Raw genomic sequence first — 16060 nt, forward strand, 5'->3', positions numbered from 1 at the left:
TAAACGTATGTGTATAAAGAATTACAATACGGAATATTTGCATTAAAAAAAATAATCCTGTGTTCGTGCCTCAGTACCATATATATATATAACGCACGCATACATATATATATCTCTCGATAGAAAGAATGATACAAAAAAAACTGATATTTTTTATGACTAAATTATGGATAGCTCTGATACTACTTGTTAGAATAAATAATTTTATTAACTCAGATCATCCATATTAAATCATCAAAAATATATCATATCATAATGCGGAAGCGTACCTGAATTCATAAACATGAATCATTATATAAGTCATTTAATTTGAAATAACATAATTTGTTATTATAATTAATATATGTATTGCCCACAAATAAGTTAGGAAATCAAATAATTTCCTAACATAGAGTACTAAAAAAAATAAAAAGATCAATAATATTTGTTATATGAATAAAAAATATAATAAAAATAAGTAAAAAATTATATAAACAAAGCCAAATAAAAATAAAAAAGATTTCATAAAAAATATATATAAAAAAAATAGTATAGTAAATGATAAAAAAATTCATATAAACTAAGAAGTGATAAGAATAATAAAAATATAACATGCATGAAAAATCAGAATGCTAAAAAATAATATAAAAAATATTTATCATATAAATAAAAGAAATATAATAAAAATATAAAAATTAAAATATGAAAGAGAGTACTAAAATAAAAAATAAAATAAAATATTTACTTTAGTAATGATTGAAACAAATTTTTAAGTTATTGATGAAAAGAAGGACTACAAAAAAAACTGTTGTAAAAGTAGATTGTTAATAAGATTGGGCACCGGATTCGATGGTCCCAGAACGTTTGGACCATTAAATGGTCTCAGAACAAAATATATTTTTTAAGTTTTTTTAATAACTGCTAAATAGTCTTTATCTAATTTTAGTTACAAATTAATCCCATATATTTTATTTAATCATAAAAACTATTTTTTATTTTATAAATTATTATTTTATCATTAATCTATTATGTTTATTAACAATAACATTGATCGTAATAAACTTTTTGGCTATTCCAATCGATTAAAAGATTATATTTGATCTGTGACGTTCATCCAGGACTGTGAAATCGTGTTTCTTTGAAAATCAATCGATTGGATTATCAAAACAATCGATTGAATTTCAAGTTTCTCATAACTCAGTCGATTGGACTACAGGTTGTTATCACAAAACAATCGATTGAAAATTGCAAGGCAGCATGGTTTTCGCAAAAATCAATTGATTGGTCATATTACCCAATCGATTGAACGATGACTAAAATGTGGATTTTTTATAATTCAATCGATTATTTATACTACCCAATAGATTGAATGCTTCAAAACAACCTGAGATCTCACAATTCAATCGATTGGTTGTGTTACCCAATCGATTGAATTCATCAAAACAATATGGATTTGCCGAATTCAATCGATTAATTGTGCTACCCAATCGATTAAAGTGTGTACTACGCCTATTTCAATTTTGTTATCGTTTTTATAAATTATTATCTTATTATTCATTTATCTTATCTTTCAAATTCTATCTTCAATTTTTAAGGTTTTATTTTTATTTAGACACTCTAATCTTAACTTTTCTTCAGTGCTACTCTTTCACATTCATTTGAAGAAAGAATAAGATTACAGTATCTAAATCAAAATAAAATCTTAAAAATTGAAGATAGAATTTTAAAGATAAGATAGATGAATAATAAGACAATAAGTTATAAAAACGATAACAAAATTGAAATAGGCGTAGTACACACTTCAATCGATTGGGTAGCACAACCAATCGATTGTGTAACACAATCAATCGATTGAATTGTGAGACCTCAGGTTGTTTTGAAGCATTTAATCGATTGGGTAGTATAAGCAATCGATTGAATTATTAAAAACCCACATTTTAGTCATCGTTCAATCGATTGGGTAATATGACCAATCGATTGATTTTTGCGAAAACCATGCTGCCTTGCAATTTTCAATCGATTGTTTTGTGATAATAACCTGCAGTCCAATCGATTGAGTTATGGGAAACCTGAAATTCAATCGATTGTTTTGATAATCCAATCAATTGATTTTCAAAGAAACACGATTTCACAGCCCTGGACGAACATCACGGATCAAATATAATCTTTTAATCGATTGGAATTGCCAAAAAGTTTATTACGATCAATGGAAGATCTAATTCGTTATTGTTTTTGTTTTTTATTGTTAATAAACATAATAGATTAATGATAAAATAATAATTTATAAAATAAAAAATAGTTTTTATGATTTAATAAAATATATGGGATTAATTTGTAATTAAAATTAGATAAGGACTATTTAGCAGTTATTAAAAAAATTTAAAAAACATGCTTTGTTCTAAGACTATTTAATAGTCCAAACGTTTTGAGACCATCAAATCCTTTGTCATAAGATTAGTAGGAAAGAAATAAATTTCTCACATAATTTTTTAGTAGTAACAAAACCACCGCCAACATAAATTCAGAAATTACAACTTTTAACTTACTATTTTTAGAAGTGAAATCACCTCTACTTTTAAAAGATAAAAAAAATTGTCAAACATAAAAATAAAGCAGTCAAAATATGTTTTAATTCAAACTTGTTTCTTTTTTCCCTAAGACAAAACCAAACAAGCCTTAAAACTTTAGTTTTGACCTAGAGCGCTTAAATATTTAAATAAAAATACTTTATTAAATATTAAATTGTAAAAAACAAATTAAGTACATATTTGTTATTGTATTCTTATTAAATTTAAAAAAAAAATTAAGTATCGTAGATTGTCGAAAAACATGTTTAATATTTAAAAGTACCTGATTTAAAAAAAATATTTTTTCAAAAAAGAAATTGATCTACAGTTCTAAACAAACATTATCTCAAAAAGCTTTGCAACTTTGGAAAACCAGAACAATATGCAAGTCTTTTTGTTTTGCTTTGTCGCAATTCCTCTTCGTCTGCACATTAGCACGAATTTTCAATGCAAATCAAATAATGCATTCAGTACACTCAATTTTCTAGATGAGAGTGGTAATGATGGTAGCATTATCTGCCCCTCGTATGATTCTTATGAATTCTCTACTTACTCAAAGCTTCCACAAAACAAGCTCACGACTTGCTTGCCAATTCACCACTTCGCTCGGTTTCATTGAAAGCCCATTTGTTCGTTATGTTAAACATGAAGACAATTATAATTTTTCAAGTCCTTTTGAGTCCCTACCTGCTTACAAGAATTCAGGTCAGCACACTGCTTGGAACTCAAAATTCATGCATGCCCATTTGATTAAAACTTGTGATTTGCAGTCTGATATCTTCGCTGTGAATTCTTTGCTTGATTTTCACTGCAAATCTGCTGACATGGTTGTTGCCCGCAAGCTGTTTGATTCAATTCCTATTCCAAATGATGTTTCGTGGAACATCATGATATCTGGTTATAGGCATAATTCAATGTTTGAGAATTCGTGGGAGATGTTTAGTAGGATGCATTCGGTTGGTGCCGATCCTAATGAGTTTAGCTATTGGAGTGTTCTTTCGGCTTGTGATGCTCTGCAAGGTCCTTTATTTGGTGAGCAAGTTTTTTCACTTGTTTTGAAAAATGGGTTCCTTTCCAGTGGTTTTGTTCAGACTCAAATGTTACAAACGTTTTCCAAATTCCATGGCTTTAAGGAGGCTCTTAGGTTTTTTAATTATCTTTCATGCACTAATGTGGCATGTTGGAATACTATTATTTCTGGGGCAGTTAAAACTGGAGAAAGCTGCGTTGCTTTGAATTTGTTTCGCCAAATGTTGCGAGCATATCTGATGCCAAATAGTTATACATTTCCAAGCGTCTTAACAGCATGTTGTATCCTTAAAGATATGCAGATGGGTAAAGTTGTTCATGGTTGTGTTGTCAAATGTTGTGCAACTGATATCTTTGTCAAGACTGCTATTGTTGATTTTTATGCCAAATTTAGGTGTATGGATGAAGCTTTTAGAGAATTCTCACATATGTCAGTCCATAATGTGGTTTCTTGGACTGCAATAATTTCTGGGTTTGTGCAAGACAATGATATTTTTTCTGCATTAAAGCTTTTCAAAGATATGAGGCAAATAGGGCAGGAGATAAATAGCTATACCCTTACGAGTGTGCTTTCTGCATGTGCAAAACCTGGGATGATTGATCTGGCAGTCCAAATTCATTCCCTGATATTAAAATTAGGGTTCTATTTGTACCTTAATGTTGGGGCTGCTTTGATCAACATGTATGCAAAAATGGGAGAAGTTGAACTATCAGAATTAGCCTTCAATGAGATGGAAAATAAGAAGGATCAGAGCACATGGGCAGCCATCCTGTCATCTTTTGCACAGAACCAAAAGTCTAGGAGGGTGGTTGAGTTATTCCGGGTAATGTTAAGAGAAGGAGTGAAACCTAATGAGTATTGTATTAGTAGTGTGTTAAGTATTATTAGCTGCTTAACTTTAGTGACACAGATGCATAGTTACACTTTAAGGTCTGGGTTCGTGACTGAAGCTTCGGTCGGCTGTTCCCTTTTCACAATATATTCAAAGTGTGGCAATTTGGAGGAGTCTTATAAAGTTTTTCTGCAAGTTCCGGTAAAAGACAATGTCTCGTGGACCTCCATGATTTCTGGTTTGGCAGAGCATGGATATGCAGAGCAAGCTCTTCAGCTGTTTAGAGATATGATATATCAAAAAATTCTCCCCGATCATGTGGTCTTAATACCAACTCTATCTGCTTGTTCCACTCTTCAGTCCTTGCAGATGGGTAAAGAAATTCATGGTTATGCTTTTCGTTTAGGAATAGGAAAAAACTCAGCCTTTTGTGGAGCATTGGTAAATATGTATTCAAAGTGTGGAAGCTTGAATTTGGCAAGGACAGTGTTTGATATGCTACCCGAAAAGGATGCATTTGCATGCTCTTCGATGGTTGCAGGATATGCCCAAAGGGGCCTAATTGAAAAGGCATTTTTGTTATTCCGTGAGATGCTCTTCGCTGATGTATCAGTGGACTCTTCCGTAATTTCATCCATTCTCGGAGCTGCTGCAATTTCGTATCAATCAGAAATCGGAACTCAATTGCATGCCTACGTCCAAAAATTGGGTTTACAAGCAAATGTTTATATTGGAAGTTCGCTAATGACAATGTATTCAAAATGTGGAAGTATTTTAGAATGCCAAAAGGCGTTTGATGATGCTGAGAAGCCAGATGTAATAGGTTGGACATCCATGATTGTGAGCTATGCTTATCATGGTAAAGGCGTAGAGGCCTTAGAAGCTTATGAACTAATGAGAAAAGATGGAGTAAAACCTGATGCAGTAACATTTGTTGGGATTCTATCAGCTTGTAGCCATAGTGGGCTGGTTGAGGAAGCCTTCTTCTATCTTAATTCAATGCTCAAAGACTACGGCATTACACCTGGTCATCGACATTACACTTGTATTGTCGATGTGCTAGGCCGATCCGGCAGAGTCCGAGAGGCTGAAAGTTTCATAAATGAGATGCCTATTGAAGCTGATGCTTTAATATGGGAAACTCTGCTTGCTGCTTGCAAAGTCCATGGTGATTTTGAGCTTGGAAAGGTAGCAGCCAAAAAGGTTATGGAGTTCATATCAAGTGATGCTGGAGCTTATGTTTGTCTCTCTAATATTTGCGCAGATGTAGGACAGTGGGAAGAAGTGGCCAAGATTAGGAGCTCGTTGAATTGGACTGGGATGAAGAAAGAGTCTGGTTGGAGCCTCATGTGAAGTGTAATAGTGACATAATTTTGTTCCAGTATCTCTAGAAAAGGATAAAGAAGTCCAAGGATAAAGAAGTCTTTGACTTTTTGTTTCGTAAATATTTTTGTCGTTGACGATTTAAAAATACTTTTAAATCCCTGATCTCTTTAAAAATTGGACATATGAGTCCCTCCGTTTATATGAGTCCGTCAGACCCAACAAAAAAATCTGATGTGGCTCCCGTTGTGCTGACCTAGTCGTTACGGATGCACACGTAGAGAGAACCTTTTCAAAACGGGACAAATAAGACCACCTTGGTAGCTTTGCGACTCACTTCAAACTTCTTATGTTTGTTGTCACCTATCAACTATGCACACCACTCGAGAAAAGGTGATAGAGGCCAATCACAATATTTTCTTTACTGGAAGAACTAAAATAGCAAATGAGAAAGAAAAAAAATGAGCAAATTGATACAAAATTATAAATGAGCTTTTCAACTTAGACAAAACCAATAGAACTCAATTTTCTGATATCATTTGATTTAGATTCAAAAGTAGTTTTCTTTTTTTTTTTTTTTATATCAAACCATCTGTGGACAAAATAAATATATACCGTATCTTCCAAGTATCTCTCAGAGTTTGATTCTTACGAATCAAGTGTTGTTCATACCATACTGATCTTAAAAAATGCTTTATTTTTTCTTTCATCACTTTTGTAGCTTGCATTATTTGTGTGTCATGTTCTTGATGCTTATATCGTGAAGATCTACGTAATATTTTGTTATTAATGTTATTTTATCTTTGCAAGGAAGACTCTGGATTCGTTCCCCTATTAGTGTATGGGTTATTTGGTTCTTCTCGACAACTTGCGATTGGTCTAGTCGCATTGGTTTCTCTCTTATGCTCCAATGTGCTAAGTAGCATAGCTAATCCATCCAGTAAATTATACACAGCTGGCAATACTATTGGCTCTTATGGTTAGGATAATGGAGTGCATAATGAGAATCTTGAGGTATTTTTTTATTCTCATTTTGTGAATATAGGTTTAGTATTTTACCAAGGCTCTGAATGCATGCATGGGCATTCCCTCCATGGATGTATCAGTAACGGTTAAGTTAGCACAACGGGAGTCACATCAAATGTTTGTGTTGGGTCTGACGAACCCATATGCCATATGAATAGAGCGACTCATATGTCCAACTTTTAAAGAGGTTAAGAATTTAAAAGTATTTTCAAATTGTAAAGACAAAAATATCCGCAGAACAAAAAATTAGGAATCTATTTATTTATTTTTAAATTAGATTCCTTGCACAAAGGTATTCACGATTCATTGTATAGAACCAACATCTAATCAATAATTTAAGATTTATTTTAAAGTTTTTTAAATTTTAAAAATTATCTAAAAAAATTTTTTTTTAGTTAATGAAATACGAGGCATTTTTCAGCCACATACCTAAAAGGTACTCACACCAGTACTAGTATGATTGTAATTCTCAAAAAAATTATTCTCAATAATCATTTCTGCAATCCTAAACAATAAAAGTAAACTACCATTTACAAATCTATCTAGAAAAAAAATAAAAGAATTTGTACCTATAAAAAATATGCTTCAATCAATAAAATTACTCAAGTCTAGAATTATCTAAATTTATTAAATTAATACTCCTAACCAAAATTCTAAAAATCAAGCTAATAAAATTAAAGATTCAATGATTTAATCAAGGTTTAACTAGAATTGAATCGAATATAATAAAATACGGGCCTCCTACACATCCATGTAACCATTTAACCAAGTTGGCACAAACCCAAAACAACTAACGCGCTTCCAATCTCATTAAAAAAACGTGACTTCCACGCGCCCCATACAAACGAAACGACTACTTCATTCGCGCTTCATTATGAAAAAACGTTCCTTCTTCTTCAACACACACGAAACCACTTCGTTTCTTCGAATCTCTCTCAACATCACTCAAACTTCAATCACATTCTCTACGGAAGCCACTACTAGTAAGGAAACGGAAGAAGATTTTGCAAACAACAACCAGAAACGAACGAAAATAGCAACAAAGACTACGAAAGGTATGAGAAAACTACTGTTCATTTGAAATCATGCAATGTCGCGTTTCTCCTAGTTGCATTTAGTTTTACTGGATTGATTTGCTTCGTTTAGTAGATGGAACTATTGTGCATGCATTTTTACAGTATAACTAGGGCTTGGAATGAAATTTGTTGTTATTTTCGTTCAATTCAGTGAATAGTGTAACTAGGGCTTTAAGATATACGTGCTTGTTTTTACTGGTATGGATAGTTTAATTAGAGCTTTGAAATTGATTGTTACTATCTTCAGTACTTCTTTTGCATGGAGGAATACTATTCTTGTTGATTAAAAGTTGATCATTCTTACTGGTTCTTCGCATGAATGAGTTTTGGTTTGGTGACCTTTGTGATGTTGGTTATGTGCATGAATGAGTTTCGGTTCGGTGGCTCGTGGTATATTAATTGACTTGATTAAGATATACATGCTTGTGCTTATTGGTGTATTGAGTGAAGTATTGACCAAACTTTTTTCTTACAGCAAAACAGAACAAGACAATGGCAACAATGAAGGAGAAGCCACACTATAACGTAAGCACATTAAATATATTTATCCGCTTTCATTCGAATAATATCTATTTCTGTTATAAATATATCCTCACATTCTGTTTCATAACTTGTAGAAAACTCATTATTGCAGATGCCAAACAAAGGCAATGGCAACAGTGTACAGGGATATGACTCAAGAAAAAAAAGATATAGTGGAAGAAATGGGATTTGGTGCCCTGGCACATGTCCCAAAAATGAATGTCTCTCATGCCCTGTTGAGAGAATTGATTGATCACTTTGATGAAGAGAAAGGATGCCTGAAAACTCTCCAAGGCAGAATATACATAACTCCTCGAAAAGTAGCAGCTGCCCTCGGCATAACCAACGGAGGTAATACACTTTCCACTTACTGCTTATTTTCAGTTCATTGGTTTATAAAAAATTAAACTGAGCCTTTTTTACTGATTTGTGCTACTAAAATATTGAAGGGAATCATTTTGATGATAAGGTTGATTACAACAATCTAAATCCAGAAGACAAGGAATGTGCTGGATATGAGCGTAGAAGGGGAGGAGAACTGGAAAAAATTCAAGAGGACTTTTGTTGTCTTCATCCAAAAGTGCTTCTTGCTTCCCACAACGGTAAGTGTGGCCTCCCCAATCCATAAGCCACCGATCTTTCATGTCGACAACATTCGGGAATGGGATTGGGCAAAGCATGTGCTCAACTTCTTGATGAAAGGAGTTGAAAACAAGAGAAAGGGGAGGAAACAGTCTGTTGATGGCTGTATTTTTGTGTTGATGTTGATATACTTTCACGAAACTAAGTTCCTTCACCCGTTCGCACCTGATGCTCCCCCAGCACCTTGGGTGGCTCATTGGACAAAGCAAATGATGCTTGAACGGATTTCTAAAGAAGCAACAGAACCATTGGTAAACACTCTACTAAAATTTCCCCTACAATTTGTTTTCAAATGCTTTTAAAATACTCTACTAACTAAATAAACTTCTGTTTTAGGTTATAATTAATTTATTTGTCATACTGGTAATTGTTCACCATATGAACCTTTTTCGGTTCGGTGAGCTCGCATTTTGCTTCAGCTGATTGTTACTGTATTCAATTGAGTCCTTGCGCATACAAAAATATTTCTTTGATCATTAAATAATTATCATGTTTTATGGCTTTTTATTCAGTACATTAGTATCATTCGATAAACTGGGTTACTCATGTTGATTAAATAGTTGTTATTGTATTTCTCATTAAATAATTGAGTTCTTGTTTCTGTTTTAGGGACTTCTGTACAAAAAAGAAAAAAATTAATGAAAATTAGAAACAAGGAAGTTGGATAAAAAAGAAAAAAGAAAGAAAATTGTCGATCTGGATTCTTCTTCGGAAGAAGAAAGATTTTCCGAATCTGAATCTCAATCTGAATCCGACAAACGACCACCGGCAAAGAGAGCAAGACAAAAGAAGGTGCTTGTTGAGAAGGATTCACAATCAACAAGTGAAATTGAAAGCATTCCCACGGATTCAAAAAGCAAAAGTGAATCCGAAAACTAGTAAGTTTAATGTTCATATTGATTTCATTTAACTTGTATCTTAAATTTGTTCTTATACACTTGTTCTTATGTATTGCAGAGAAGAAGAAATCGAAAAAACTAGAACAAAGAAAAGAAAACAACCACCGAAGGTGGTTAAAAAACAAACCAAAAAAAGGAAGCCTGTGCCAACAGATTCAGAGAGCACAAGCAAATCTGAAGGCCAGTAAGTATTGTTCAGCAAATGAATTCCTTTCGGTTCGGTGGTCTTCTAATTTTCGGTTCTTCCTTTTAATTGTTTTCGGTTCGGTGGTGTCTGTCAATTTGGTTAAATTGATTGTTATTTTCTTGTTCTCGCTTATATTTTTCTCAGTTATAAATTTGATGTGTTTGTTTGTCTTGCAGAGAAAAAGAAACTGAGAAAACACCCATAATAAAAAGAAAACAACCTTAAAGGGTGGCAAAAAAACAAACCCAATCTGACAAGGAGTAAGTTTCTCGAATCTTATTGATACTTTCATTTTAGGTGTATTGATACTTATTTTATGAACTTTCAGAACTGAACAAGCAAAAGACAACACTGCAGAAAGAAGAAGGAAAGCGTTGGAGACGATAAGAGAAAAGAGATAAAAAAATGATGGAGCTCAATCAACACACATTGCTCCGGATCAGTTTGCCTCAACAGAGGCACGAAATGAATCCTCTGAGACGTAAGATTCAATTTCTTATACCAAGTTCTTTTCCTTTCTTTGCTTACTTTTGATAGAACCTTTTGTAATTCCTCTAGATTCAATTAATAATATTTATTTATCTTGGTTAGACTGCCAACTGTAAATCTAAAAAGTGGACCACTCTTGCAGACTTAGGGAAGCTGCGCACCGTCTGTAAATGCCCAAGACAATACCAGGTTTGTTGCACTCTTTACTTTCGATTCGGTGCTTTCCAAAAAATGAATTTGATATGTTTCTAGACATCTGCTTTTAATCCTGGTTTCTAATTTTAATTTGTATATTTTCTTTTTAGGAAAAATACCCCAGAATCCACGGTAAAATATTTTAGAAAAAAGAAAATTCATCCAAGAAAGACTTTTAAAAGTCCACCAGTGTAAGTTAAAAATATTTATGTTACTCTATCAGATTTAGGTAATTAAATTTTGTTTAATTAATCTCACAGAAAACGTGTTTAAACGTCAATAGCGCTACACCCAATTCTGATCTACAAATCATTCAGGTTCAACAAGAAACTCATTTTGAACCTTTGAAGATGTGAGCTTTTCAATGTCCATATTCCCGTTTCTTAGAACAAACTCTAATTATTCAATATTAACTTCTTCCTTGTTTACATTCCTTAGAAATCCTCTTGCGTTGTCTCTTCCAAGTTCTCTTCAGGAAGAGTTGATCAATGATGACTTTATCTGTGTCCCTCCAGAGAGTCAAACACAACAAACCTCTGATAAAGAGTAAGTTTATAAATATTTGTTCACCACATGAATCTTGTTCGATTCTGTGGGCTTGGTAATTTTAAATCATTACTGATATATTTGTTGTTTAATGCAGCAGCTCTACACAACAACAACAACAACAACAACAACAACAACCTGAATTGTAAGTTTTACCATTATTCATCACATTGCTTAATTTAGATTATTGGATTTGGTTATTTTAAATCACTTGATAGATAGTGTGTTCAGGATTTAGGGTTATTTTAAATCACTTCAACATCTATCAATGCAGCAGCCCTCTGGAACTACAACACCAGCCCAGCAAAGAAGCAATAGTGCAGCAATTAGAAGTAGAAGTAGATGTTAATGTGTAAGTTTCACTGCTTATACAAATCTCAATAATTTCAGTTTACTACATGTTTTAATTGTAAGTTTTATCTCTTCTGTTTCTTACAGCTGCCCTCCGGAACCTAAAAAACAGGCTGTCGAAATATTTCACCGAGAAAAACAGAGCCAAAACCTGCATTCTCTCTTACGAGTTATGTTATTGAAGAATTATTGAAAGATGAATATTTCTATAAAATTTCTGATGATGAGTAAGTTGACCATAAAAGTTCTTTTTATTAATTTAAATGAGTTATTTTTGAACTGTTATCTGTTTAATATAGCAGCCCTAAAAGTTCTTTTTATTAATTTAAATGAGTTATTTTTGAACTGTTATCTGTTTAATGCAGCAGCCCTGTCGAACAAGAATAGCAACCGAGCCAAAGGGAAGATGATATGCCTTCCTTTAACCTTGGGATAAGTCTACCAGCATCTCAACCAACTGATCCCTCTGAGCCGCCTGTTTCACAACTTGAAGTCCTGGCAGAGGCGGTGGTAGATGCTGGAGTGACGGCAGCATTAAAGTTTGCTGAAGCAACAACTTCCGAGCCACCGTTTCCGGTAGGGGTGTTCGCGGTGCGGTTTGGTTCGGTTTTTGAGGGAAAAGTCATGCGATCCGATCATCTAATTAAACTACGGTTTGATTTGGTTCGGTTTTTTTGTCAAGGCCATCCGAACCAAACCAAACCAATGAAATCGGTTTAGTTTGGTTCGGTTTGTTCGGTTTTTTCAATCAAATCAAAAAAAATTCTACCATACTATTATGCAAAGTCATAACATTGAAATTGACAAACAGAAATACACAATAGCTAACAAAGTCTTGATACTCACACCAATTACATTTAGTTCTAGGATACTGTGGATTACTAGTTTCATCTTTAGTAAAGTGATCCCATGTTCAAGACCTAGGTCTACAAGATTTTCTCTTACCTTCATCGGTCTCAGTTTCAGCGGAGTCATCAATGGGAGCTTCTTCAACAGCCCGCCTTTTCCCTTGGCCTCTACTAGCAAGCTTCCTTGTGTTTCAATGAGGAGTTGGGAAAGGAGGCAATGCAGTCGGAGATCTGATACTTGTTGATTCATTCGGAAGAGGAACTGGCGGCAATCCAGATTCACCCATATTCTCATTTGAACTGACGTCAAACTACATAAATAAATACAATAAATCAAGGCCAGAAACACAACAACAAATAAATTAAAAACCAGCAATAAACTGCATAGTAAATCATTAACCAGCAATCCAGCAATACCAATTACCAAGTTATCAACATTCAAGAATAAATCAATAACCAGCATCCAGCAATAAACTGAACAATAAATCTATAACCAGCAATCCAACAATATCAAATTATCAACAATAAACTGAACAATACACTGATCTCAATAAACTGAACAATAATTCAATAACCAGTAATACCAAATTACCAACAATAAACTGAACAATAATATGAACAATAAAATGAACAATAAACTAATTTCAATAAGCTGAACAATAAACACTTAAACAGCAACCAGCAAGGCAGCAAGCCAGCAAAAATACCAACAATAAAATAATTCATCAAATCAACAATGCACCAGTAAATAAACAGCAAGTAGCAACAAATCAACAGTGTACCAGTAAACATCAAATGGTTCAAATTACCTGAATCGGTGGCTCGGGCTCCATATTGACTTGGGAGGAAGGGTGAGTGGGAGACTGGGAGGTGTTGGGAGTGGGTTGAACTGATGATCGTGGCCAGAGAACCCAGAAACAATGCTGGGTGGTGGCGTCTCAACGGCGACGGTGTGGTGCTGTGCTGCCCTGTTGAGTCAATGGGTGGTGGCGTGTTGCTGGCCTTCTGGGTCAGTGGGTGGCGTGCTGGCCTGATGTGCGACAGCTTCGTGTTGGGATCTCTGCTCTGTCCGCATCTCCGTGAAGAGGAAGGCTTCGGTGTTGGGATTCGGAGGAGCGAGAGCGACTGAGTAGTGAGAGATTGGGGACATTTGGGTGCGCAGGTGTGGAGAATTGGAGAAGAGAGAGCGACTGAGTAGTGAGTAGTGAGTACTGAGCTAGGTTAGGGATTGGGGATTTGGGGGTTAGGGTCAGGGATGCTCACACTTGCGCAGCAGCTTTCATTCGTTTGGGGGGGTGGGGTTAGTCATTTTTAGGCTTTTTTTTCCTAACCGGTTCGGTTAAGTTTGGTTCGGTTAGGGTTTTCATGGTCAAAACCGAAAATTGAACCGAACCGCAAAAAAAATAGAAAAACAGGTTTTTTCGATTTTCGGTTAATTCGGTTTTCGGTTATTTTGATTCAGTTCGTCGGTTTAGTTCGGTCCGGATCAGTTTTGAACACCCCTACTTGTCAGCTGCTGCAGTTTTAAAAACTCCAGAAAAAAAAATAAAAATCTCAAAAGAGTTTATCAAAAAGTGTTATCATTGGATGACACATGTAAAAAGGACAAAAAACAGTAGCAATGAATATGATGCAATATTCGTCTTGAAACATGAGGCGCTTTATGAGGGGTTAAGAGAATATTTCATGTCTCTAATACCCAGAGAATAAGTGCATGCCTCGGTAAATTCTTTCCAAATTGCTTTAACAATAATAACTTTTCTAAACACTCTTATACAGTATATCTCATAACTTTTCTTCGTGTAGGTTGTCAGTATACATATCATTATTCTCAACCAAATCAAAGTTTGGCGGTATCAAGAACAAATATATATTGTGCCACTAGATATTGTGGTAAGCTAAATTTTTTATTCATTGCTGATTCCTGTTCAGTTCAGTCAGAATGTTAATATTGGTTCACCTGATTCTTATGTGTTCTGTTGAGTTCTTTTGCATGAAGAAAACTTTTTTCTTCATGAATGAATATTTTTCACGTCATATTCAGCATATGAATTGTGTTCGGTTTGGTGAAAATTTGATTTAACTGATCTTCGTTTTGCAGAATTTTATGTTGGGAACACATGGCGTGGAGTACATTGATAAAACGACAAACAAGGCATACCGGTTTGATATTGAGTAGTATGCCCACCACCGCCAGTTTCTTGACAAAGAAAAACTTGCTTCGCATCCATTTGTAAGTTGTACTTTCTAAAAATTCTTCAATAATTCTCTCATCTGTTATTTGTTTCCACTGAAATATTCTATCATTTATCCACAATTCAGCTATTTGTGCCAATTTGCAACGGAGCTCATTGGTGGTTGTGGATTGCTGATGTCAAGAAAAAGAAATTCTATGTGCTTGACCCTATCAATAAGCCAAAAAAACATATACCTGAATCAAGAGTGATGCTGAACAAATTTGTTGTAAGTTATTTTTCTTGTAAATTATTCAAATAATTTAGTACATGAAATGAGTTCGATTCATTGTTGATGCTTTTTTTTTTGTGTCCCTTTCAGGGATTAATAATTTCTCAGATGAGGGTTTACGCTGGGGCGGAACCCTTAATGGAAGATGGGCTGGGAAAAGAAGCAGAGTATATCCAACTGAATGGTCAACGTACAGAGTAATAAGAATCTTTCTCTTCTATAGTCCTATATTTAATATATTTTATTTTGTATACTATTAATCGCATTATACTGAATTCTTGCTTAGCTATGATTGTGGAATATACGTCATGAAATGGCTTGAAACAATCGATCCACAAAAGATCAAGAGCGGGAAGAGATATAAATATAGAGCTTGGACACAAATAAGTACTTTCTAAATTAATAAACTTCTTTCTTTTCTTATTTCAGTTGAGTTCATTTGTTATGTAACTAATTCCTTTCAATTGAAATGTAGGAAGAGATTGATGACTTCAGGTACCAATATGGTCCAAATCTTCTGTTGCATGAAATGAACAAAATCAGAAAGCAAGTGATTTGGGAATCTGAAGCAATAAGACTGCCAAAGCCTTCTGCTGCCCTCTCTAGCCCGTATTGTAAATTCACATATGAGGATTTAGATAGTAAATAGGATATACTATGATTCACTGGTTGTATTTGACAATATTTTGTTTAACTTGTTTAAAAAAGCAATGTACATATGTGAATATTAATGTAAATGCTAATCTATGCATCTAATCTTAATATCAATAATTTTTTCAATGTATTCAAGTACTCATCTGAGATGTTAATTTATAAATCTCTTGGAACTGTCTGGCTGCTGTTTTATTTCAGGTTCTCAGTGATTGCAATCAGTGTATTTACAAATACATTAGAAACACCAAGAAACACAGTGAACCGAAATTAATACACTAGTCGAACCGAAAGTTTCAAAGACATTGAACTCTAAACCCATAAAACTCTAAAACCCTAAACCCCTAAACCTCTAAAACCCTAAAACCCTAAAGCCTAACACTAAACCCTAAACCCTAAAATCCTAAACCCTAAACCCTAATCTATAATCC

The 16060-nt window shown here is 34.0% G+C and overlaps 1 protein-coding gene across 1 annotated transcript; it reads left to right on the plus strand.

Annotated features, from left to right (window-relative positions):
• The first annotated feature begins 3049 nt into the window (after positions 1–3049).
• Positions 3050–5761, plus strand: LOC112785102 (pentatricopeptide repeat-containing protein At1g74600, chloroplastic). The gene has a single exon (XM_072230932.1). The coding sequence runs from the start codon at positions 3050–3052 to the stop codon at positions 5759–5761; it is 2712 nt and encodes a 903-aa protein (XP_072087033.1).
• Positions 5762–16060: the final 10299 nt, after the last annotated feature.

This window comes from Arachis hypogaea, chromosome 20, assembly GCF_003086295.3.
Source record: "Arachis hypogaea cultivar Tifrunner chromosome 20, arahy.Tifrunner.gnm2.J5K5, whole genome shotgun sequence".
NCBI classification, from domain to species: Eukaryota; Viridiplantae; Streptophyta; class Magnoliopsida; order Fabales; family Fabaceae; genus Arachis; species Arachis hypogaea.

Excerpts from the sequence above, each read along its gene's own strand:
- LOC112785102 (XM_072230932.1), top strand. The coding sequence starts at position 3,050 with ATGGTAGCATTATCTGCCCCTCGTATGATTCTTATGAATTCTCTACTT.